At 46.9% G+C, this 27,103-nt stretch overlaps 1 protein-coding gene across 1 annotated transcript in view; it reads right to left on the minus strand.

Moving 5' to 3' along the window:
- LOC135905004 (ATP-binding cassette sub-family C member 2-like) overlaps nucleotides 1–23,625 on the minus strand; it is a 158,387-nt gene extending 134,762 nt beyond the window's left edge. Inside the window, exons 1-2 of the mRNA XM_065436004.1 lie at nucleotides 23,581–23,625; nucleotides 7,957–8,115 (exon numbers count right to left, since the gene is read on the minus strand). Of these exons, the coding sequence (XP_065292076.1) occupies nucleotides 7,957–8,112 (156 nt within the window). The 5' untranslated portion in view covers nucleotides 8,113–8,115; nucleotides 23,581–23,625. The remainder of the gene's footprint in view (nucleotides 1–7,956; nucleotides 8,116–23,580) is intronic.
- Nucleotides 23,626–27,103: the final 3,478 nt, after the last annotated feature.

Genomic DNA, 27,103 nt, shown 5'->3' on the forward strand with positions numbered 1-27,103 from the left:
CCCAGAATTCAACTATAGCTTGACACACAGAACCAACTCTTTTTCTTTATTATTCAAAACGTCAGTAGGCTGCTTAGAGCAAACATCTCAACAAATTGGACATCTACTGTGAGACTTATCAACTTGGAAAATAACCTGTCTGTACAAAGCTATATTCTGACAACCAGCTGCCATGCATTATTCCTGGCAAATATAAATGAAGTTTTTGTTCAAGAGTAACAGCTGCTACTACGACAATGCTCGACATGACACACATACCGAACAGATATACATTACATTTATTTTTTATTTTAACGTTCTTTCATGTGTATCTTGTGCGATACATCATGCGTTAAGCAGTCAGGATCCAAGTTGGCGGTGCCGCAGCGCTGTCGTTTGTACTGGTCAGATCAGGTTTCATAAAATTGATAATGACAGCGTGATGCGTGCATGGAGATGAGCAAGTGGCACAGTACTTATGCATACTTAGAAAACTCCCAGAGCAGATTCAGCGTAAACTTTTTCCCACCTAATCAGACGAATACCTACGAAATTTCAGACAGATCTGACTTATCCGAGAGCGTTTAATTTTTCAAATCAACACTGTGCATTTGAGACACACCATTGTAGAAGATTTTAGATTTAGACCACCTGGAGGTGCTTAACCTGTACCTAAAGGCAAGCGCACGAGCAATCATGCATTTCGACCACATTCAAGCGCGGCCTGTCACGGCCGAGAGTCGAACCCGTGACGTTGTTCTTACCAAAATGAAGCCATAGCCAATCAGCCCCAGTGTCCAGTGAAATGTGGATCAGGCCAGTGGGTTAGAATCAAGGATGCGGTTTGAGGAATGTACCACAGTGTTGCAAGCATAGATCTCATCTTAACAAATCTGTTTGAGAACTGCCACTACGCCGCTACGGTAATTCCTTGGCTCTTAAATCTGACACAACTAGCCACCTTTCTAAGAATGTAGAGCACTTTACGTTTGCTCTTATTCCAGTAGACTTGCACTCGGTGATATGTGTTATTGCGGCAGTATGGACAGTTCAGGCGCATTTCTGCCATGCGATCGGTGACGCCATGATGTTCCGTATAAAATAAAAGGGCGAGAACTTCGTCGCTGCGGGTCGGATGCTGTATGTGTGAGCGTTAGCGTGGTGAGGGTGAGCCGGCGATGGCGCCTCTATCTTTTGTCGACGAAGGTGGGTCAATCCGGTGGCTGCTGCGTATGGCGCAGCCGTGCGGGCCCTATCGTGTAAGCGATCTACGTTACGGGGGCAGGGCACTGAGTGCTGATAGCTTCGTGTGTGCTGTGTTTTCGCCGCTTAGCTCGCGTTGAAGCGAGAAGCTGCACGAAGGTTAATTCGCTCACTGCTGCTGCCACACTTCCTCACTATAGCATTTTGGCAGTGAGTTGCCGCGGTCATCGGCTGAGAAGGGCTCATACTTGCTTGTGTGTGCGTGACACCATGATTTCTAATTTAGTTAGCGCATGTTTATAAGTTTATACGGCTGATGAAAGTACCATCCTCATTTTGTATACCTGTCGTAAGCATCAATTGCTTTCGCCATTGATGCTTCGCCTTACGGGCAAAATTGCGCCTTTTTTATTTTTGAACATTTTGCTTTTTGGAAGCGTCGAATAAGATTCCAGTGCAGCTAAGTAAGTGAATACAATGCCTATGGCAGATGTTTATACTTGGTGCTGGTGGCCAAAAACTATCGTGGCTCATGTATAGTGGGCTGGGGGGAGGGAATTTCCTTCTTCGAAACTGAACTGGGCTCAGGCTGTTACTTTCAGGCTTTTACAGATGAGATCCTACATCACCCCGAGAGCAGTTAGTTGGATAGACCCGACCTTCCCGCAATCGTGCTCCAAATGCGGTCACGCATGCTGCCCCTTCTACCACATGCTCTGGCTGTGCCCGTGCAACCCGGGCTCCGACTTTCAAACAACTGCAAGTGGGACGCCTTGCTGAAGAGCTCGGATTTCACAAACCAACTACAGGCCATCCAGAGGGCCCGCGACGTCGCGGAGAGTCACCACCTCCCTGTCCCGTCGTGGGCGGAGCCACCAACTTGATCGGGGAGCCTTCGGTTCCCCCAATCGAGTTCCTCAGGACACTCTAATAAAGTTCTTGTCACTGTCACTGTCATGTATACTGCAAAACTAGTCCACCACATGGATTGCTAGGTTTCAACTAATGCTTATGGGAAATTTATGCATGAACAACAGAAGTATACTCTGTGACAACCTAAGAATTCGTTAGAAGTTTCGCACACAAAACCTTGGGTTTGCTTATAGCCTAAGAGCCATTGCTCTGGTAATGTATCTGCACTCAGTGGAAGACAAAAGATCGTTGTTTCTGGCTGAAGTACTACTTTTGGCTGAGTACTGATATAGCTATCTCCAATAAAGCTTGGCAATCCGGTCATGTTTTATTCTCAAACCAATTACCCAAACATATTGACAGTAATATTCTCCGTCTTAAGCACGTAATAAAATAGAAAGCGCTTGGCGTACGTCACGGATTTGAACAAACGTAATTGGCTGACGCATGTATACACATAATATTTGAGTTGAAAACGTAGCATGTTACACGATACGCGTACGCAAATTCTCTTCTACTATAGTTGATGGCACCCTAAGAATTGTTAAGTGCGTGCCCGCGTGCTCCATGTGCAACTTCATAACTTTTATGCATATGCTTGTCATGTGGCACGAAATACCGAACAATTGGAAAGAGCTGCAAATAGGCCTGAAACGCAATATGTGGCGTAAATGAGGCAGTGGTTGGATTTGACTAATTATTTTCACTACCACCAAGCAGTAGTAAATAACACGGAAACTGTTATTTGGTCTTGCGTGCTAAAGGTACACGGCCACGGATAAAAGAATATAAATTATCAACAATTATCATATAAGAAAATTATATTCTTATCATGCCACTTACTCCATATGTAGTTCTGAATGCTGACGACATGCACACTGTTTCAGGTAACAGCCTACGAGTACTTTAAAACGCAGTAAATAGTATAGTCAATAGCATACTTCGGTGTTTAACTTTCTATGTGTTATTTTTGATGAACTCTTTAGATTTACGTTTCAAGAAAACAACATTGATTGCAATATTTCTTGGACTAGAGGTGTGTTATGCACCTTCATCACGCATGGTCACAACGCCGCTTGTGTTACGCGTTAAATCAGTCCCATCTTAGCTGCTGTGTACTGAAATTAAGAACTACAAGTAAATTAAATTTGAATTCAATAATTCATCTGCAAAAACAAGCAGTTCGCTGCATTGAAAACCTTGCACGCCGCGATCACATGGAACAGTTTTTCTTGAAGCACAGTCTCCCGAAATTTTGCTACATATATGACATTCAGCTTACTGTCCGTTGCCTACAAAGTATTTACTAAGGTAATCGCAAATAGAATCAGGAACACCTTGGACTTCTGTCAACCAATGGACCAGGCAGGATTCCGTAAAGGTTACTCAACAATAGACTATATTCACACTATCAATCAGGTGATAAAGAAATGTGCGGAATATAACCAACCCTTATATGTAGCTTTCATTGCTTACAAGAAAGCGTTTGATTCAGTCGAAACCTCAGCAGTAATGGAGGCATTACGGAATCAGGGTGTAGACGAGCCGTGTGTAAAAATACTGAAACATATCTATAGCGGCTCCACACCTACCGTAGTCCTGCATAAAGAAAGCAACAAAATCCCAGTAAAGAAAGGCGTCAGGCAGGGAGATACGATATCTCCAATGCTATTCACAGCGTGTTTCCAATGGGTATTCAGAGACCTGGATTGGGAAGAATTGGGGATAAGAGTTAATGGAAAATACCTTAGCAACATGCGATTCGCTGATGATATTTCCTTGCTTAGTAACTGAGGGGACCAATTGCAATGCATGCTCACTGACCTGGAGAGGCAAAGTAGAAGGGTGGGTCTAAAAATTAACGTAGTGTTTAACAGTCTCGGAAGAGAACAGCAGTTTACGATAGGTAGCGAGGCACTGGGAGTAGTAAAGGAATACATCTACTTAGGACAGGCAGTGATCGCGGTTGCGGATAATGAGACTGAAATATACAGAATAATAAGAATGGGCTGGGGTGTGTTTGGCAGGCATTGTCAGATCATGAACAGCAGGTTGCGATTATCCCTCAAGAGAAAAGAGTTTAACAGCTGTGTATTACCAGTAGTCATTAAAGTACTCTGCTTAAATTGAGGACGCCGCAACGACCTATGGAAAGAAGAATGATGGGTGTAACGTTAAGGGATAAGAAAAGAGCAGATTGGGTGAGGGAACAAACGCGAGTTAATGAAATCTTAGTTAAAATCAAGAAAAAGAAATGAGCATCGGTAGGATATGTAATGAGGAGGGAAGGTGACCGATGGTCATTAAGGGTTACGGGCTGGATTCCAAGAGAAGGGAAGCGTAGCAAGGGGGCGGCAGAAAGTGCGGTGGGCGGATGAGATTAAGAAGTTTGCAGGGATAACATGGCCACAATTATTACATGACATTAGTATTCCTTTTAGTAGGATGAGCTACGGTAGAAAACATTTACCACACCTCATTGTAACCTGCATAAATGAACATCCAAACATGATTACTAATGTGGGACACTTGAAATCATTAAATCGATGTAAAGTCTTATACAAACTTATTTGACTTCTTTTTCTGATTGAGATTAGTATGGCGAGAAGCTCTGTATTTCACAACTAATTCATTTGTAGCTTGTCTACGTTTGTCCATGTTTCCTACCTATGTTACTATGCTGGACCTGCAATGTCTTGTCCCAGCTCAGAAAATGCACAATATTGCAGATGTTTATTGGATGTGTGTTTCTAATGTATGCTATTCATTGTCGTTACACGCACGGGTAACAGGGACTACGTCGGGCGGTACATTTTCTGCCTTAGCCCTGACATCCAAGGCCTTCACTTTGTCTAAACCAATAGTAAATAAATAAATATGGTCCAAAAACCTTTTTCAGAAAACTTCTACAAGGGCTGTTAATTTAGGTGTGAAAAAGTTGAGCATGCTCTATAGAGTTGAAATGTAAGTCGTGTTTATGATACTTTTGTGGAATAAAATGGCATGCGACACAAATTAGCTCAGCAAGAAGGAAGGCTGCTATTGAGCTCGCCAATGTGACGTTAAGGCGGCAGAATAGTTAAAAACGAGACCAGTGCAACAAATAGAAGTGTAAACAAATAACCAGTTGTTAGTTAACGTTTCTTGATGAAAGGTTTTCCATATCACGAATTCAGTTTAGAGCGTCTTGAACTCATCTTACTCTTTATGCTTATTGATCATTGATTCGTATCTTCCTTTCACGAAGTGCCCGCCAAGCGCATCGCAAATTTACAACGACTCACTCCAATAAATACGTTGGAATCTTGAGAAACTTAGCAAGAAACTGTAACGTGCGCTGCCCTCCTGACAGGTGCGAATAAGAGGATACCCTATGGAGAGTACTCGCTACAGTAGACAGGAAAAGGAAAGAAGAAGCTTACAAAAAATTATGGGTACAGGAGACTCGGATGACCATCGAAAGTTTCAATGCTGATGGTAGCATCTATGGTTGAGATAGCAGGTTCTGCCCTCTCCGAAAGGAAACAGCGCCGCTTTTGAAAACAACCCACCCCTGAAGGTCGGGCGACCCGTGAAAAACAAGAAAAGAACTTCACCGGTCCTGATTATTCCGCACCTAATATATCAATTACCTTAACAGGCGCAGGCTGCCACGTGCGCTTGCTTGAACTAAACGAGCCCAATAAGACATAAGGACAACCAGTGTCTGCTAGTGTGCGTGCGGGGTCTTCCTCCCTCTTCCTTTCCCTGATTTCCAGACTTTTGTCCTTTATCTATTGTTGAAATTGGTAACGGATGAAATAATTTTATATTGCTTGTATCTGTATGACAATGTAGACAGGCAAAAAAGGAGAAAGGCTCCACAGTAGGCCTTTCTCTCGGAGGCTTTTCTCGTGAACGGCCAAATAAACAACACTTTGCAGGCTGCGTATTTTTTTTCGTACACTCTAAAAACGGTTGCACCCTTTGGGGTGTATATTTGTCCCACAACAATAATCGTCATCTGCCTTGCTTGCGTTTCCTTTCTTGAAAACTCAGCGCTCGCTACTTTCCTGTCGAGAATGCTGCGTCACACTGATATCGCGCATGCCGTTCGTGATTGGGAAGTACCGGGCTCGCAGCGTTAAAGAAAGGAAACGCGGGCAAGACAGATGACGATTATAGTTGTGGGACAAATATACACCGCAAAGGGTGCAACTGTTTTTAGAGTGTACTTCTTAATTCACAGTCAAAACGGCCACAATTTATTAGAAGGTGATGTTTTTGCAACCCAACGCAGATAATTAGCTGTAGGCAGCAGCTCCAAGCATGCACTACTAATTCTTAATTACAGCGGGATGTGAGGCGCGGAAATCGGCGACATATCTTCTTTGTGCCACTTTTTGTCCACGCCGAGTAATTCTAGTAAAAATTATTATTCTTGCAACGATAATCAGACCGAAAAAGATGGACCGCACCGCGACACAGTCCTCTAACGGCAGAAGATTATCTCGTTTTCACCTATTAACGCTCACTTCAGTTCTGTACTGCAAGAACATTATCATCGGGAAGGGTAGAAAAGAGCACATGACTTGTTCAGAAGAAATCCGGGTATAATTCAAGCAGGTAACACGCCGAACAAGAAGCATGCTCAGTAATAACGTCAGATATTTCTCTCTTCATTTGTTTACCATTTTTCATACAGTTCAACGGAAGGCGCGAATGCCGCCAGTGACGCCCTAGTTTTTTTTTCTCGTCTCTCAATGCATCTCTCCCTCGTAGCTTTACCAAGCTCAACGTTCTCTGGCTTTCTGCTCTTCTGCCACGGTTTCAGCCTTTCAGTGCAAGAGCCCACCATTCCTGCATGCTCTATTATGCACTTTATTTACCGACGTAGAGAGAGCCACAGCTCCCACACTTTTTACATTGCTTAACTCCAAGGCAACCAGTGACGGTGACAGCAGAGTGGTCGCTACACTGTCGACAGTGTGGTCACTAAAGTGTGTCACTCTAAAATCACCGCATATAGCTCAACACGAATATGGTCGTGTTTCTGAACCACGCATTATTCGAAATAGTGGTTGCACGGTCTGATTTAACTATTATCCATCAATTTAGGACGCTTGCCACTTGTACCCCTACCTTATTTCCTGCGTTCCCAAATTATCCTGTCTCATTATCATGCAGCTTGTCAGTGCGATGGGGGGCCTAACGTGAAGGTTTCCTGCTGTGAGATGCTGTTGGGAACATTGCAAACGAATGAACTACTTTTTCGCGACCCTCGACAAGTGCTCACATATGGCTTGTCTTTTAGAAACAAAAGGAAAAGATCAAATCTGCGAATGCAATTTGTAAGTGCATAACTAGTGCTCAAACGTAGGGAAGCTGATTGCGGCACCGGAACAGTGCAAATAACTTTGCACGTAGAACAAAGCCCAAATGACAAGCTGTTACAATGTAATAATGTACCGCTTGGAACAGAATTCATTACTCAGCACGCCGCGTGGCACGCAGCATGTGACTGGGATAATTAATCATTTTCCTTGAAATAGCAGTGAATAGGACGCTAGTAAATCTTTTTACAATGTCCTAAAATGCTTGATAACCAGAGCCTGTCAGGTGCAGTTTATCCTCATTACCTTAGTCCTAGTTTAGCCTAATATGTATATTGTAAGTTTAGATTACGCCATACAGGCAGCAGGTCAGTTAATACTCCGCAAATACTTTTCACTTGGAAAAAAAACTCGAAGTCACAAGGACAAGCGACGCTATTCCATCCGTAGAAATCGAGCGTTTGTCTAGTTTTCGGTTATTTTTTAGACTTCGAAGGGCTTCAAACGACTGAATAGGAGAAGCACAGTTTTCGTATTGCTACGTTCTCACCATATGTGTGACATCCAGGAGAGTCCAATATGGGCTGCGTGGAAGCTTGGGGTAGTTGTTGGATGCAGTCTGTACGCCGCCAAAGAGCACGATGATAACGAGCGGTGTGAACTTGAGCAGTTGTGCCGCTATCGCGGCAGCGTGGAGTGCGTCCATTCTCTGTGAATAAGGCAGAGTAAGGACGGTAGAGACCTCACCCGTGTACTTTATTACACTGTTCTTTAGGCTCGTTAAAAAAAAAAAACTTGCCTCCCCCTCGCCCCCCCACCCCAATATACTACTATAACACTAACCTTTTTTTTTGTTGAAAGAAGCTATTCTAATCGCGCGATGGAAGTATTGGTTTTGTGACACTGCGCTCGCAGGTTTCGTTCGCGCAGAAACGCCTCTGAGGATCAACTGGCAGCCAAAGCATGCGGTGCTTTATACGCACAACACAGTTCCTGAAGTGTACCCGCAAGTTGGGAGGCTAATGTTTGCCTATGATGGAAACAGGCCCAATGTGAAGCATGCATTCAACAAATGCGTACGTCCCCATTGAACTTCTGCATTACCAAAGTTCTGCAAATACAGCATTTATAGCCGTAGGTGAAACAGAATCCTTTTGGTGAGTATTGTTACGTGTGGAAAAACTCATAGAAAAGAGGCTATTTAGACTTTATTTACACTGCAGCCACAGGGAAAGATAGACACTCTTGTTTTTGTTCCCTAGTGAAACGGTGCCGCTCTCAGAGACCGGCCGTGAATCGGGAGGTGAAAAACATGTTATGAATTTTTTCTAATAAGCTAAGGTGAAATAAATAATTATAGTGCGAATGTGGTTTAAAGCGTCTACGGGTACAGATATGAATGATAAATTATCTAAGTGACACTCGCTCTTACCAAAAGCCCAGACACTCCATCGTCTCTGCGCGGCAGCTCGTCTCTTCAGGGCCTGGCAATGGTACCGGTGGCAAAAGCGCCGTCCCTTTGCTGTCCCATATCAAAGGCGCGTGGAGAGTTATAGGGCATTAGCCTGGTGACGTGGACAATGTCACTGGTTGTAGGGCCGATTTACGCTCCAGCCGCACGCCAGAGCCCCCGCCTGCCACACATGTGTGGTTGGGCGAGAATTTGCAGATTTCGCAGTCTGGTACACATGTTTCAGTTTACACACCATGGGCGAGCCCAGTATATATCCAATTTTGTGCGCCAATGTGCGAAATGCGCAGGTTTTGCGCACGTACAAAATGTACATAGACTGTCAGTAAAGTAAATAGAAAGTTGGTAGGAGTACTAAATAATTGTAATAGACATTTATGTAAGGGTGCAGAGAACGTAGTGGTCGTCGCCAGTATGATTTATTAGGCGACATCAGGCCCTTGTCGGTGCACTCGATATGGGCCTTTCTAACAGGAGAGTATTTTTTCACAAAGGCTAACCCTAAAGATGGTGACCACGGCAACATTACAGTGGAGCGCAAAAAATGAACCTCATGGGGACGGAGGTGGTAGCGGTGCTCTTGGTTCTCTTGAGGCACTTGGCGAGCAAACCGGCACGGGCATGGCATCACGGGCATATTCGCCAGTTGAAACTTTGGTGGAAAGGACATTGTGTTTTGCTATCGTCGGATCTCGGGCCTACAAAATATAGAACGGGGAATAACCAGCAGTTTCGAGGCGGGAGCAGTTGTATGCAAATGAAATGTGAAGTAGAGTAAGGTGCCAGTCATGACGGCCGGCTGAAACGTATTTCAATAGCATGTCCGTAAGGGCTTGGTGCAAACGCTCAATCAGGTCGTTCGCTTGCGGATACAGTTTATGCTGTACAGAGCAGACACGCCTAAGGTGGTCAATAGTTTTGGACAAAAAAGTATGGCCATGGTCTATGAGTATTTGACGCGGAGCGCCATGCCTCAAAATGATATTGTGTAGGGAGAAGTTCACTAAATCAGCTGTGCAACTGGTCGGAAGAGCGCTTGTTGTAGCGTAGCCGGTTGCGTAGTCCGCAGCGACAGCAACGCCCTTGTTCCGCGATGTAGACTTGGGAAAGGGGCTGAGAATGTCTAAGCCGATACGACGGTAGGACTCGGATGGGATGTCGAGTGGTTGCACGTAACAAGCGGAGAGCTGGAATGGCTTCTTGCGTCGTCGACACAGGTCACAAGCGGCGACGTAAGTTGTACGGAACGGGCAAGGCCTGAGAGAAAAAATGTCGGTTCACTCGGTCGTAGGCTCGACATACGCCAAAGTGTCCCACCACTGGTGCATCATGAAGTTCTTTTGTAACTGTTGAGTGGTGCTATTTGGAAATTCCAAGTAAGGGTTGAAAGCCCTCCGGGTAAACATTACTATGGTACAGAGTACTGTTGCGGATGACGAAGAGGTGTAGAGCAGCATGGGCCGGAACCTATCCAAAATATCGATGAGTGAATTGATGTAGGTGTCACGACGTTTCTCTTCGGCGATATGGAGAAGCTTCGATACAGAGAAAAGCCGAGCCGCATTGTCCGTATCAGAGGGGCCAGAGTCGTCAACAGGGTAACGCTGCAAACTGCGAGTGCCTTGGTGCAGACGGCCAGAGTTGCAAATCACGTATTACGAAAACTCTTGTACCCTCAAAGCCAATCGACCGATGTGGCCTGTGCGATCGTTTATGGACGAAAGCTAGCAGAGAACGTGATGGTCACTCACTACAAAGAAGGAGGATCGTAGAGGTAGGGTTGGAACTTCGCAGCCGTCAGACAACAGCAAGGTATTCCCTTTAGGCAAGTGAACAATTTTGCTCCGATGGCGATTTGAAACGGCTAGCACAAGTAATAACGCGATCCTGTCCACGCTGACGCTGGGCTAGGACAGAGCCTACGCCATGACCAATGGCATCTGTACGCAATTCCGTAGGGGTAGCGGGGTCGAAGTGGGCGAGAAGTGGTCGTGAAGTGGGAAGGGTGACGAGACGAGTTAAAGCGGCGACTACTGAGGCTCGCTACAAAATAGCGTGCCTTTCTCCAAAAGATTTGTCCGTGGTCGAGCAATTGCCGCAAAAGCTTGAACGCGACGACGGAAGTGTAAGCCTACCCTAACAAAACTTCGCGCACCTGCGGCTGTCTTCGAATCAGGAAAGTCAGGGATATAGCGAGTTTTGCCGAGGTCATGCTGTTTTCCAGAGGTGTTGACGACATGGCCCAGAGCAGTAATTTGGCAGGGGCCAAAAGAACATTTTAATGGTAGGAGTTGCAGCTTTGCTTTTCAAGAAGCCTTAAGTATGGCTATTAGACGCTCAAAGTGAGCGTCAAACGTTGGCAAGAAGGCGATCACGTCGTTGACGTAGCAGATACATGTGGACCATTTAAGACCTTGAAGCAAGAGATTCATCGTAAACTTAAAGGTCACCGCATTGTTGCATAGTCCAAAGGTCATCACAGGCCATGGGGAGTTACGCACGTGGTCTTCTCTCTGTACATATAGTCACCAGCAATTTGCCAATATCCAGAATGACGCTTAATATAAATGAAGTAGCTGGAACTGTGGAGGCTGTGAAGAGCGTCATGATTACGTGGGAGCTGGCAGAATTCTTTTTTAGTAATTAGGTCAAATTACGATACTCTACAAAGAAGGGCTACGTACCGTCCTTCTCCTTAACCAACACCACCAGTGACGCCCAGGGACACCAAGAAGGGTTATTGATGTTTTGATCGAGCATCTTGTTCACTGCGTTTTGAATTATTTGGTGTTCCGATGCAGAAGTTCGATATGATCTTCGGTGAATAGGCGTAGCATCGCCAGTATGCTGGAGAGCGAGAGTCTGACCCGAGGGGTGATTGTCGAAGCCGAAATTGTTGTGGTAGGACGATAAAACTTAAACTTCTCGAGCTTCCGGGCAGAGGACAGGTGCGCCACAACAATTTCATTTATTTATTTTTTTGTTTATTTACTTAAACCTACCTCAGAGTCCTCGTGGGAGACATTGTGAAAGTGGGGTAATGCACAAAAAGAAAAATGAATTGCGATGAACTCCGCTATATAAATCAATAAGCACCAGCATATTGCTGGGAAAACACACACTAAACGACACATTGTACTGGTAAATACAAGGCAAATAAAAATATACAGCACGAAAGCCGAACAGGAGAGTAATATGTAATACTTCAGAGAAAACAGTTTAAAATAATGAACTTATATATAGCAAGTGTGCAACAAGTTATATAAAACAAATGTATAGAACCAAAAATACCAATATACCGTCGACAAGCAGGCATGGTATCTACTCCTTTATATTTGTAAAATGATTTGCTAGGAAATGACGGAAGCCATCATAGTTAGTCTGGGAGGCAATCTGATCCGGGAGATTATTCCAGCGATGGATGGCACGTGCAAGCGCAGAGTTAGTGAATGCATTTCTTGAGCCGTAAATGTGGGCATAGCTAGAATAATGATGTAGTCTGTGCGAAGTGAGACATGGTTTTTTCAGACCTGCTACGGGGACGAAATTTTGTGAAATAATGATGGCAAGACAATGTCGCGGGAAATGTTCAAGTGTTACTTAGTGTTAATTCGGGTTATAGTGAATTGGTTAATGTAGTTATTTGAAATGAAACGGCTTACTCTATTCTGGATTCTTTTCAATGAATCGATTAATTATTTTTGATAAAGAGACCAAATCGAACAGCTATATTCAAGTTGAGGGTTTAGGGTTGAGTTTCATTTGATAATTTGCGAATGTTCAAAAATGCAGATATCAAATTACGTCGCGAGAATCCTAGTGATTTGGTAGGCTTGGCTGACGTTGCATTAATGTTGCTACGGACCAGCCGCCATAGAGTGGCTGCACTGAGGAGAAGGAAGACGACGTGGCCACCGTTTGATATAGCGTCGCCATCATTGCCACCGTTTGTCTACGTGTAAATATATTGCAAATGGCCTCGTACGTCAGCTACACGTAACGTTAATTTGGTAGAGGTGGACGTTCCCCGTGCCAGTCATGGAGCTTCGCAGCGGTCGCAACGGCGACAGTGCAACTTCGGCTCCTGCTGGCGGCACTTCATCTACGCAACCGTCTCCGCCTGCAGCCCCGACCTACGTCGCCATTACCCCACCTCGGGATCCTGGTGTTTTCAACGGAGTCGGCAGTCCTGATGTTGACGACTGGCTCCGCTTATACGAACCTGTCAGCACCAGTCACAGGTGGGATTCGACTATTATGCTCACGAACGTTTTCTACCTCGACGGAGCTCCACTTGCATGGTTTCAGACTCACGAAGAGGAGATCTCGAGCTGGGATCTCTTCAAAGAGAAGCTCCATGACCTTTTTGGCAATCCCTTCGGTGTTCAAGTCAATGCCAAGAAAGCCCTAGCCACACGTGTACAGACGTCGACCGAGTCCTACGTGTCCTACATTCTCGACGTCTTGGCCCTTTGTGCCAAGGCTGACCCGACCATGTCTGAGGACGATAAGGTAAATCACGTCCTCAAAGGGATTGCTGACGACGCCTTCAATTTACTGGTGTTTACCAATGTCACCAGCATCGATACGATCCTCAAGGTGCGCCGCTGTCTTGAGCATGCTAAAAGCCGCCGGGTATCCCAGCACATCACGCGACTTCCCAACACAGCTGTGACGACCTCTTCCACCAGCCGTCGCGATGTGACAGCTTGACCCGCATCATTCGTCATGAGGTCGAAGCGGCACAACCGGCGGCCCATTCATTTCCGTCACCTGATCATTCTCCGGTGACAATCTCCTTGATCCAGGCCATCGTCCATCAAGAGTTATCCAACGTCGGCCTGCACTCCATTCGTTCCGCATGCTCGGAACCTCTCTCGATCCACACGGCCATGACCTTCTGCTCGTAATTCCATCACACCTGCGTTTGACTGTCCTCCAAAAACTTCACGACGCTCCCGTGGCTGCACACTTGGGCGTCTCGCGCACATACGACCGTGTACGCCGTCGATTCTTTTGGCCGGGCCTCGCCCGCTCCGTGCGGCGCTACGTTGCCGCTTGTGAGCCCTGTCAGCGCCGGAAGAAGCCCTGCACACCTCGAGCTGGATGTATTCAGCCGATGGACATCCCACCGGAACCCTTTTTCCGCGTTGGTCTAGACCTTCTTGGATCGTTTCCTCTCTCGGGCTCCGGAAATAAATGGGTCGCCGTCGCTACGGATTATGCTACGCGGTACGCAATCACCAGAGCCCTCCCGACAAGTTGTGCTACTGACGTTGCTGACTTTCTGTTCTATGATATCATTTTAGTGCACGGTGCCCCGCGCCAATTACTCACTGACCGTGGCCGCAGCTTTCTGTCGGCAGTCGTCGAGGACATCCTCCGCTCCTGCTCGACTAAGCATAAGTTCAGCACGTCCTACCACCCACAGACCAACGGCCTCACGGAGCGCCTCCACCGGACCATCACCGACATGCTATCCAAGTACGTCGCGACCGAGCAGCACGACTGGGATCTCCACTTACCATATGTGACTTTCGTGCATAATTCATCGCGTAACGAAACCGCCGGCTATTCACCATTCTATCTCCTATATGGCCGAGAACCCGCGTTGCCCTTGGACACTTTGTTGCCGTCGGCCACACGTTCAACCACTGAATATGCCCGCGACGCAATCGCAGAAGCCGACCACGCGCGCCAGCTCACCCGCACCCGTCTCGAGGCCTCGCAGGAGCATCAGAGACGCCTCTATGTTTGCCGCCATCGCGACGTACAATTTACTCCGGGTTCTCTGGCGCTTGTCTGGTCCCCCATTCGACGTGTGGGCCTTTCCGAAATTCTGCTGTCGTGCTACACTGGCCCATACCGTGTGGAGCGACAAGTGACCGATGTTACGTATGAATTCATCCCCGCCAGCCTCTCAGCGTCATCGTCGGCTGCAAGTGACATAGTTCACGTGGCGAGACTAAAGCCATATCACACGCCTTTCGCCGCGGATGTGTAGATGAAGCACCGGGACGGGGCTTTTACTGCCGGGGGTGATGTTACGGAACAGCCGCCACAGAGTGGCTGCACTGAGGAGAAGGAAGACGACGTGGCCACCATTTGATATAGCGTCGCCATCATCGCCACCGTTTGTCTACGTGTAAATATATTGCAAATAGACTCGTACGTCAGCTACACGTAACAATATCGTCGGACCAGGAGAAATTCGGTGTGAGTAATACGCCCGAGTAGCGATATTGAGTTACAGTGGATAGAATAAAATTAGTAGTGCGGTAAGTGAACTCAAATATACTAGGTTGACGAGTAAACGACATTACTTTACGTTTTGTAACATTTAGTGTCATGAGCCATGTATTGCGCCAACTATTAATAACATCGAGGTCTTGTTGGAGCGACAGGTGGTCATCAGTGTTCTTGATTGGCCGATAAATAGTGAAGTCGTTAGCAAACACTCTAATGCAGGAAGACACATTGAGCGACAGATGGTTAATGAATATAAGAAAAAAGTAACGGGGGAATTACGCTACCATGTGGTACACCTGAAATTGTTAATAATTTTATACTGCTGATGCAGCCATGATAATGTACGGGAATCTAATTTCAGGGCGAAAAGTTTGGATATCTGTCGACAGTGTGCAATGTGGTCAAACGCCTTCGAGTAGTCGGGAAACACGCAGTTTGCCGGTTATTATACCTATTATAATGCATGTCTTTGGCAAATTCAAACTGGGTTTCGCAGGAAAAGCCTTTTCGGAAACTGCGCTGTTTTTTGAAAAAGGAACTATAATTCGAGTCTAGATGACTGTATATGTCAGAAGGGATATCGTGTTCAAGAATCGTGCAACAAACTCACATGAGCGATATGCAACGGTAATCTTGGCATGAGATTTAATTTCCACTCTTGAATACTTCCAGTAAGATAGAATCATGCCAATTTCGAGGGACTGCCAGAATATATGAAGTATTTTGCTTGTTACCGTTGCTGCATGCTTTAGTACCTTTGAGTTAATTCCATTCATGCTGCATGAACAAGGTAGCTTTAAATTAATCATGATTGTTATTACGCCTTCTAAATAAATTTTTATTGGTTATATGAATTCGTAATTAATTCGAGGTACGTAGGATATGTTGCTACTATTTGCTTTCATGACTATAGAAGTAAAAAAGAATTAAACACCGTTGGGCACTGACTATCTGAAAGACGGACGTTGTAACGATTGTGCAATGAAAACTGCTGGCTCTCTTTGGTAGGGCTTACAACTTTCCAAGGTTTAGCGGGATTGTCTTTAAGAAGTGAGGGTAGATCATCCTAATAATAAATCTATTTAGCTTAACGTAAAGCTGCGCAATATTCCTTGAAATAGGTCTTATAATGAAGCCATGAAGAAAAACTGCGTAACTGCTGAGCATTATTATACAGGCGTTTTTTATTCCGCATTTCCTGAAGCTTTTGGCAATCGAGGGATTGTATTTGCCATTGCTCATTTTAACGAGTGGAACTTGCTTGTCAACTAATGCACACAAAGCATTTTTGAAAAAGCAACCAGTTTTCTTTAACGGATCTGCTGCAAGAAGACGGTAGGAGAATATTTTGAAAAAAAAATATCCTAGTTCTTTGTTAATCACTTTTGTTATGATGCCGAATTTATGTTGTAGTTACGCCAGTTAGGGGAAGACAATGTATATAGCTACCTGGAGCAAATTATTGTCACCGAATCCAGTCAGGTAATCTAGTATGCGTACTGTTTCTGGAACGGTCGTGACGATGATATCAGAATTTTGGGCCACGTGTCGGTTTGGAAACAGATTGAAAGAGGCTGAAATCTAGAGTCAGATTAAGGAGGTCAGTTGACGTACGACAGCGCGATGGCAGTGTAGTCCAATCAATGAGCGGAAAGTTTAAATCACCAAGTAAGTAAGTTGTGGCAGTTGGGAAAATTTCACATGCGATGTCGATGCGGTCACGTAGATATTATTAAATGAAGAATCGGAGTTCGGTGAACGATAGCAGCAACCTATCAAAGTTTAAAAGGGGCTAGGCATGCCACCCAAATTATTTCTAGGTCAGAATTTGTGCTGACAATGAATGAAGCGGTAAATTTCCTTATACCGACCAAGACAACACCGCCTATTTTACTAGTGCCATCGTACCTGTACAAGTCTTACATGCAATGTTGGGATAGCGCCCGAGACTGGCGTGAGTGGCCTGCTCAGGTCGGAAGTATCGTCAATTGATAAAGCAGCCACTTGATCGTCGTCTAGAGAATCAACGCGGTCAAGCCAAATAACTTTCGGCAGAATTTGCTCGGTCAATCCAAAGTTAAGAATATGCAGACGGGTCCGGTTAGCCACAAGGTCTCCCACGGTCCATGAACTCGTCTCAAAGCTCATACAGAAGTACCTGCCCATCCGTCGCGACTGAGATCTGTCGACCCAACTCCTGGACTACCGAGGCCACCCACGCCCTGAGCTACACGAAGATTTCTCCATTGCCGAGATCAGACAGGCTATGTTCGCACTCAGCCGCGAGTCTGCGCCGGGTCCGGATGGAGTCACCAACAGAATGTTGAGAAACCTCGACGACACGCCGATCATCTTTCTAACCGACAAGATCACCGAGTCCTGGAAGAGCAGCGTTGTTCCTGCAGAATGAAAGATGGTCTGCACGGCGCTAACCCGCAAGCCCGGCAAGGCCCCGAACATCAAGAACCTCAGGCCGATTTCTCTAACCTGCTGCGTCGGCAAGGTCATGGAGCCCGTCGCGTCAACATGCTCAACGGGTACCTCGAAGACAACGAGGTTTACACGTACAGCATGATATGCTTCTGCGCCGGACCGTCGACGCAGGATGCAATGAAACTAATCAAGCATGAGATTGTGGATGGGCGTTCGAGAGACGTGAAGGCTCTGCAGGGTCTGGACCTCGAGAAGGCTTTCGGCAACGTGGTCCGCACCTTCATAGCAAAGACCATTTTAGGCCTGGATCTCGGTTCCAGATTCCACAGCTACGTCTGCTCTTTTCTAACGGACAGCAGGTCCAAGCTTCGCATTGGGGACTTCCGCTTTCACTATGTGCCCCATGGAGGGCGGGGCACTCCTCAGGGCGCCGTCGTCTCCCCCACACTGCTTAACATCTGCATGATTGGTCTTTCCGAGAGGTTGCCACGCGTCGAAGACGTCAAGCACACCCTCTACGCCGACGACATCACCTTACGGTGCTCAGGCGCCTGCGAGAGAAAAGTCGAAGAAGCCATGCAGGAGGGATCGATGTGATCTAGGAGTATCTTCGGCCACCCGACTTCGGTGCTCCCCCACCAAGTCGGAGCTTCTGCTTCACAGAAAAGAGAAGGGAGGCAGACCCAAAGATTGGAAGTCAGTCTTGGAAAGCAGTATCAGTCTTCGAACTTGTGGCGGGGGGTGATACCCAGGGTCGACCGTATTCGTGTCCTGAACATATTTGTCGAATTCAACGGCGATAACGGAACGGCTCTCCGCAAGCTCATCGCAAAGACTGACAACGCTTTCCACCTCGTTCGCAGAATTGCAAACTGGCACCGAATCATGAAGGAAAAGAATATCCTCAGGCTGATCAATGCCTTCGTACTATGCTACGTCGCGTACACGATTTCTATGCACAACTGGCTCAGAACGGAGCGAGACAAGCTCAACGCTTTCATCCGCAAAGTAATCAAGAGGGCTCTTGGGCTACCCAGCAGGACCCATACCGAGGATCGCCTCAAGCTGGGGGTGCATAATGCCGCTGAGGAGATTACCTAAGCCCAAAAGCGCGCGCAACTCACTCGCTTGAGCCCCACAGCGGCAGGTAAACGAATCCTGGGTAGCTGGGTTACCACCCTGCGGGATTCCCTATGGCCAGTACCCTGATCTCTAGGTGTATTCGCGACAAGTTCAGAGTGACCCCGGTGCCCCAGAACGTCCACCCCGTTCACAACGAGGGCAGACGCAAGGTCAGAGCAGCAGCCATAGTGAAATAGATCAACCAACGAGACATTAGAGACATACTCCGCGGCGTCGATCGATGGGAAGACCTTTGCCGTCGTTGTGGTCGACTCCAGCGGCAAGATTTCCAATAGCGCCTCCATTCGCACTTCAGAACCCGTAGCCACCAAGCAAGCCGCAATCACCCGAGCTCTGCTAGACGGTCATGGGCCCGAGATCTATAGCGATTCGAAAACGGCAGTTAGGGCTTTTCAAAAGGGTTGCATTGCCAAGCAGGCTGCTCATCGTCTTAGCAACTCGAGTCGATATGCTCTCATGCAACATTCAATTCACTGGTTTCTCGCTCACGTAGGGTCGGTCGAGGGGGCTCCCCCGTACCTCAATGAGTCTGCTTCCGAGGCTGCGCGTGACCTCACCGAGCGCGCTTCCTCTGTAAGGAGCGCCGACTCCACTCCTCCCTACGGCCATAGGGACACTCCCGCTACTCACATTAAATTCTTCTACATGTCTAGAAGGGTCTTTCCACCCCTCACCCCATGTTGAATAGGGCGCAAGCCGTTTCGCTTAGACTTCTACAGACCAGCACACATCCGTGCCTGTCCGTTCTCCACGAGGCTTACCCCGACATGCGTCGCGACGACGCCGGCCCGTCCGGCGGGTAGACCTCCACTCTAGCGCACATGCTCTGGGAGTGCGAGTCGACAAACCCCAAGTTCATCTAAGAGGAGTGGGACTGGCTTCTGCCTAGCCCCGCTTTAGACAAGGAAATCCTGGCTGTCCGGCGTGCCCGCGACCGGGCCGGTGGGTTAGACCTTCTGGTCCCGACGGAAGACTAGCCGGGTGCGCGATGAGTTCGCGTCCTCACCGGACCTGCAATAAAGCTCACTCACTCACTCACTCACTCACTCACTCACTCACTCACTCACTCACTCACTCACTCACTCACTCACTCACTCACTCACTCACTCACTCACTCACTCACTCACTCACTCACTCACTCACTCACTCACTCACTCACTCACTCACTCACTCACTCACTCACTCACTCACTCACTCACTCACTCACTCACTCACTCACTCACTCACTCACTCACTCACTCACTCACTCACTCACTCACTCACTCACTCACTCACAGCGACGTCATGCTGCAGGGCCGAAGAGCGACAAGGTGCCGGGTGCGCGACAAGGGTGCGCGACAAGGCCGGGTGCGCGATGAGTTCGCGTCCTCGCCGGACCTGCAATAAAGCTCACTCACTCACTCACTCACTCACTCACTCACTCACTCACTCACTCACTCACTCACTCACTCACTCACTCACTCACTCACTCACTCACTCACTCACTCACTCACTCACTCACTCACTCACTCACTCACTCACTCACTCACTCACTCACAGTGACGTCATGCTGCAGGGCCGAAGAGCGACAAGGTACTCTCCAACAGGAAGAACCAGGGAAGACGGCAGCTTTATATAGGCTAATGACTTTGGTGGCAGGCGAATAAAGCCGGTGGAACGCGAGCGGCACAGGGTCATGTTAGAAATTTCTGGGAGGATCGGCTACTGAAGAGGAAGGGCACCGGCAGAGCATTCAATAAGATCCGAACGCGCGGAGCGAAAATAGAGTCCGAGAATTAGGTCGCGGTGTCAGTCAGCAATCACGGTGAAGAGGACAGAAGTGTGGCAGCCGGAGACGCTCACACATGCCGTGCACATGCCGACGATACGGACAGTACCGCCATCGACTGATGACTTGCACCGTTGCCGCAGCGAGGAACTTTCCGAGTGATCGGAAGATAGCGCTCATAATGGAACGATGAGCTCCTTTATCAATCCACCCAGTGACAGGGAAGTCTCCAACGTCAGCGTCAAGAAAATTGTTTTGGTTCGTAGGTAACTGAGCAGAAGATTTGAATGCAGGGTTAACAGTGCTGCTTCACCTCGAAAAAACTGTAGTGCCTAGTTTTCTGACTCGGTACGGTTGGCGATAGGCGGCGAAGAGAAGTGATGGGGTTAAATCAAACGACCGGGATATGATTCCTCTTCCTCTACCTAGCAGGGCTACGGCACTGCGCTGCTGAGCACGAGGTCGCTGGATTCAATCTTGGTCGCCGCGGCTGCATTTCGACGGAAAAAAAATTATATTATGGGATTTTACGTGCCAAAACCACTTTCTGATTATGAGGTACGCCGTAGTGGAGGGCTCCGGAAATTTCGACCACCTGGGCTCTTTAACGTGCACCTAAATCTAAGCACACGAGTGTTTTCGCATTTCGCCGTCATCGAAATGCGGCCGCCGTGGCCGGGATTCGATCCTGCGACCTCGTTCTCAGCAGCCCAACACCATAGCCACTGAGCAACCGCGGCGAGTTCATTTCGATGGAGGCGAAATGGAAAAAAACGGCCGGGTTACCGAGCATTGGGCGCACGTTAAAGAACCTCTATGTTGAAGTTAATCTTAAGTCCCCCCTACGGTCGGCCTCATAGAGCGTGATTCTGGCAGGTAAAACCCAACACTATAACTTTTAAGACACTCGCTGCCGCCACGACCCCAGACATTCATCGTCTTTCTCGTGGTGGCTGGTCTTTTCAGCACCTATCGATGGTATCGTAATAATAGCTAGATGTTTTTGATTCTGAGACGGAGGACAACCAAGCGATACAAGCTGTTTATACAAAGCAAGCAATATTTTATTGGTAGACGGTTGCACTGTAGTTGTTGCAAAAGCCGTCGGAGATTATTTTCAAAGTAAGCTACTAGCTTATTTTGATAGCAGAAATCAAATGAATAAGCTTGTAATACAAATGGAGTGTACGGCCGACGTCGATAATGGTCTTTTATGATGGGAGGAGGAATAAACTTTTATTGTAGAACCAGCAATTTATGATGGCCGGGCCTAAGCCTCCCACGAAGGTACGTCGAGGGCTTGCCTCGCCGCCGCTTCGCGGGCGTGCTGGGTCGCCCAGGTTTGGTCGTCGAGGGCGGAGCTCCGCAGAGCCTCATGCAACCTCGACGAGAGAGTCGTGGTGTTAGTCTGGCTGTACTGTGCTGGGCACTCCCATAGCATATGCGGAAGCGTAGCCGGGTGAATTCCACAGCACCGGCAGTTGGGGGTAGTGTAGACGTCCGGAAATATAAGGAGGAGGCGGGCGGGTGAAGGGTACGTGCTTGTTTGTAAGTACACGCAGGGTGGTAGCCTGCGCCCGGCTGAAATTTGGGTGAGGCGGGGGGAATATTCGGCGACTGAGGTAAAAGGCCTTAACGAGATCGTTTTAAGTTGTCTTTTATGATGACGCCACAAATTATTGTCTTGCTTCTGTAAACGGCAAGACAGCGTGATGGAGGCGGCAGCCTGATGAGGACGGTATAACGACGTCGGAACGACAACTACTGCAGCACGACAAAGACGGCATGACGACGAAGGAACCATGAGAGCGCGACGACGATAGCAGTTGAATGGCTGCACACTTGCGTTTTCTTCTTCGTTCGTTTACTCAAGGAAGCGAAACTCCTCTGACCATCAAACACACTGGGCTTTTCATTCAGCGGCAAATGCGCATCGCAACTCGGCTGGCCGATACCAAGGGGTTGCTCAACGAGTAACCACGAAAACAAAACAGTCAAAAATCTATTTAATTACAAAATATTGAATATAGCGTAAGAAGAGCCGCTATAAAGTAAGACGACGTATTGAATAGTCGCAGCAACGGTACTTGTTAATTACTATCGAGCATACAAGTTACCTGCAGAGCAAGAAATCTTGATGTTTTGAGTAAACTTAACTGCGACTGTTTGTTACCCTGCAGTAGAATTAGAGAAGGTGTGTCCCAGATAACGTTAGCTGCTTAAAGAAAGAAAATTCAACACAAAGCACGGGGCAAAATGCAATAATAAAACCTACGATGTTCGTTCCTCACAGGCGTGACGAAAGAACACCAAGGATTTTATATCCGTATCTGAACCGCGTTTTTTTCTTCTTTTTTTTTTCTTGCACCCGCTTGGCTAACTTGAGCTGGGCCACTTTCTGTAAATATGTTGTCAATTTAACGTTGTTGTTTCTGCCACACTGGCCTGTACACTGCTGTTACAGTACCTAAAATGTGCTACTGTGCAAAGGCGAATATGAAAAATAATTTTTTCCCATAACGCATTATTTACAGATTCAGCAATAAAGAACTCTTTTAGCCACACAAATTAGATAAATAATTCACCTGTCCGTCGTACAATTCATAGTTTTTACAAAAACATTAATACTGGGGCACCGGTCGAGACCAGGGCTTAATGCATTCACACAAGCTCTCATCAATTTCGCGAGTTTTGAGACATTCACTCCCAAATTTTTCAACAAGTTATTTCTTTATTCGTCTGTTTCTACTTTTTCATAAACGTTATTCCGGCAACTGGGTGAACATTCCATTTAGAATCAGCGTTAAACATTCGCATATTGAATACTGGCTGAAGTCAGCTTAGAAAACAGAAGTGCCTCCACTAATAATTGAAAAGGCAGCTGGTGAATATTGCCATCCTTATGTGCCCTTGCACCTATGAGCCACTTCGGTATGTCATTGCCTGTAATAATTTGTTGGGAGAAAGACTGCCTTATCTCATATGCATTTTCTTAAGTATTCGTTCGCCGCAGTTGATGTTGCTGCTACGTTATAGACTACTGACTTGCCGATTCCCAATTGAAATGCAGCTTCATTCGTCTTGATAGACTCACGTAAACGCCAACTTACCTGCAGTGTAAGGGTATCCGGTGTTTTCACGATTGCTTAGAGTCTGTTGTTTCAAATGTGGAGTGCGTACAATAAAAGAAAACTCTCTATTGAACCAACAAGCGAAGCACCGAACAGCTGTCGCACATAGCGACGCCACATGCATTGCAGGCTCAATTGACGTCAAGAGACACGACAATTTACTAGACATACAGATATATGTCCCTGACGCGGAAATTGGTCCTATGTGTTACGTTTTTGCTGAACTGTACGATGGAACAGATTGGAACAGGAGTTGGCCTTGCAAAGGAATGCCGTGATGTATTTTTTATCATCCAGAAAATAGCTGAAAAGCGCGCCATCGGACCGTCGCAAACGTGCTTAGCTAGCAACTAGAATAGTGATGGTGTGAGACGCCACGCTTTGAAGTGTCACTGATGCTCTGGACATTGGCATCGGCTCGTTCAGAAGAGTGTGTAGAGACTTCCTCACTTCAAAGCAGGTTAACGTTTGCCAGCGACGCTTCACCGCTTAGCTTTACATGAGCTGAGGTTATGTTTGCGGTAGTACTTTTCTAACAACAACAACAACGAAAGAAAAGAGTGACATCAAGCCTTGTCTGTATTAGGAAAGATGTGACCTACATGTACATCACCCGAAACGAAAGCATCAGCAGCGACCTGTGCGGACATTATGAACAGAGTACTATGTATGCTGGCTAGTTCGCGATATGCTTGTGAAAGAAGGTTATCGAATTATTTGTTGCCAATAAAGTCGCCAACTTAGTTGAATTTGGGTTCTATGGTACCCGTGTACTTAGATTTAGGTGCACGTTAAAGAACCCCCAGGTGGCCGAAATTTCCGGAGTCGTCCACTACGGCGTGCCTCATAATCAGAAAGTGGTTTTGGCACGTAAAATGCTATTACTATTATTATTATTATTATTATTATTATTATTATTATTATTATTATTAGTTCTATGGTATGACAAATGTTCTGGAGAACTCCTGAAGATGGGGGAATGTGCATGAAAGGAAAAACTGTCGTCCAATTGATGACAGCTTGAAGCTGCAATTATTCCCGATACGAATTTATCCAATAGAAAACTTTGCATTTGAATGTGTCGGTATTGTGCGTCCTTTGTACCTTCGTGCTACAGTCGGGTGGATGACATTGTCTCTGTCATGACCCTTCTTCCATCTTGCGGGCTACCACAGAACTGATTTATCGTATTCTGTATCCCGGTGCTTTGACTTTTCGGTTATTTGGGCATCGATCTGGGATGTGTTTGCCGCGTGGTAAAATCAGATGGTGAACCTACTGCCATGAAAAGCCGTTGGTCCCAAGTTCGATCTCGCGTCCAGGGCGAATTTTTTTCAACTGCGAAATGTCTTTCGGAGAAATTGGTATTCATGTTTTGTATGTTTGCGCTACAAATGCATGAACGACAATTTTCGTACCGTTCATTAGTATGGTGTATTCGCTAGAGCTCAATTAAACAAAAAAATGAATGAGGCATGAAAACGGCAAGACATGCTTACAGACATGAGCATTGAAAGGTATGTAATTTTTCAAGTGTAAGACATAAAATGATAACAACAGCTATCTCAGCAGAAATAGTAAGCACAGTGCGGTGTTGCGATGTAATCTGCTATGCGCAGCGCAGGACTTGACGTTGATAAATACTTTTCTCTAGTATATGCCAACTCCACGCTATTCTTGAGTGCACCAAAGAAATGCGCAGCCGGTATTCTTTGATGCTTGTATATGTGCATTACATTTGAATTTAGCAAGAAGGTAGAGTTCATTTTTGTAGCTTGTGCAACGACCAACCAAGACAGCAACACTGTGCGAGCGAGGAGAACAACGCGCTACGCAAGCCTGGCTATAAATACGTTCCCTTGTTATCAATAAATAAATCTTCTCGTGGCCACGACCGTGTGCATTACGCACGATACATGGTGCCAGAAGTGTTGCTCGCTCACGGGACCATTAGCGACCTACGCCCACTTGAGCAACTGTAAGCGGGCCACAGCGCTGCGGCGTCCTGGCAGACATACAAGCAACGCATCGAGCTGTATCTGATAACAACTGAGTCCACGAAACTACGCAGTAAGGAGCAGAAAACCCGCCGTGGTTGCTCAGTGGCTATCGTGTTGGGCTGCTGAGCACGAGGTCGCGGAATCGAATCCCGGCCACAGCGGCCGCATTTCGATAGGGGCGAAATGCGAAAACACCCGTGTGCTTAGATTTAGGTGCACCTTAAAGAACCCCAGGTGGTCGAAATTTCCGGAGTCCTCCACTACGGCGTGCCTCATAATCAGAAAGTGGTTTTGGCACGTAAAACCTCATAATTTAATTTAAGGAGCAGAAAGCACCACTTTTTCGCACGTTGCGGTTGAAGACGCAATTAACGTGTTTAGTACTCTGAGCCTATCATGGTAGGAAGCTAAAAAATATGACGTTTTGGTTAAAGCATTTCAAAACTACTGCTTGCCTAAGCGTATTGAAACTTACGAGCGATGTGTGTTTCGCTCGCGTTGTCAGGCACACTGAGAGCCATTCGAACAGTTCTTTCGGGATCTGCAACTAAAAGCAAGAACGTACCACTTCGGGGATTGCTGGGGGATCAAGTCGCCTATGGCATTTTCAGCATTTCCCTGCGAGAAAAACTTCTTCGAAGGAGAGACCTGACCCTGGCCACAGCAGTGGAATGCTGCAAAGCTGAGGAACATGCGGAATCGCAAAATAGGGCTTGGACGTAGGGAAACAAGGCTGAACCTGTTTTACGAACGCAAGCTAAACACGGTCGCCAAAAATCCCGTTACTGCAACTTCTCGCACGCCCCAAGGAAGTGTCCGGCGTAAAGGAAAACATGCAACAAGTGCACGAAGCCTAATGACTTCGCCACCTGCTGTACGAGCAAGCGAGCAGCCGTTGATGACGTTGTCGAAGAAGCGGAGAGCGACAGTGACTTCGACGTTGTGGAGATCAAGACGACCGAAAGTAAGCGTGGCCCCGAAAGTCGCTACTGGATTGTAACAACGATTATTCAGGGAACTGATTTGCAGCTGAAGGTCGACATGGGAGCGTAGGCTAACTTGTTGCCGCGTCCGCTATTCAAAAGGCCCGGAACTAGGCAGCAGCCGTACCCCACGAGGAGCATCTTGGGACATTACGGGGGCGGCGAAATACCCCACAGTGGGAAGGTTCACCTCACCGTGCAGTTAGACAAACGGCATGTGTTGCTTGAGTACTTCATAGCAAAGAAGCAAGTCATCCTGGGCCTCGGGGCAATTGAGCAACTTGGTCTCGTCAACAGTGTGAACGCGGTGGAAAGCACCGAGGCATACGGAAGCCTAAAGCAGGCATTTTCAAGGCTATTCCCTAGAATTCGCAGGACGCGGCACGAGTACAAAATGGTGAACGAAGGAATGTTTGATCTTTAATAGCGCAAGGGTCAGGTATGGCCAAAAAGGGCCAATGCAAAAAAGGGCTTCGAAAGGACGCTGTCCCTGTGGTACAGCCAACCCGGCGTGTGCTT

Source organism: Dermacentor albipictus, chromosome 6 (assembly GCF_038994185.2).
Source record: "Dermacentor albipictus isolate Rhodes 1998 colony chromosome 6, USDA_Dalb.pri_finalv2, whole genome shotgun sequence".
Taxonomy (NCBI): Eukaryota; Metazoa; Arthropoda; class Arachnida; order Ixodida; family Ixodidae; genus Dermacentor; species Dermacentor albipictus.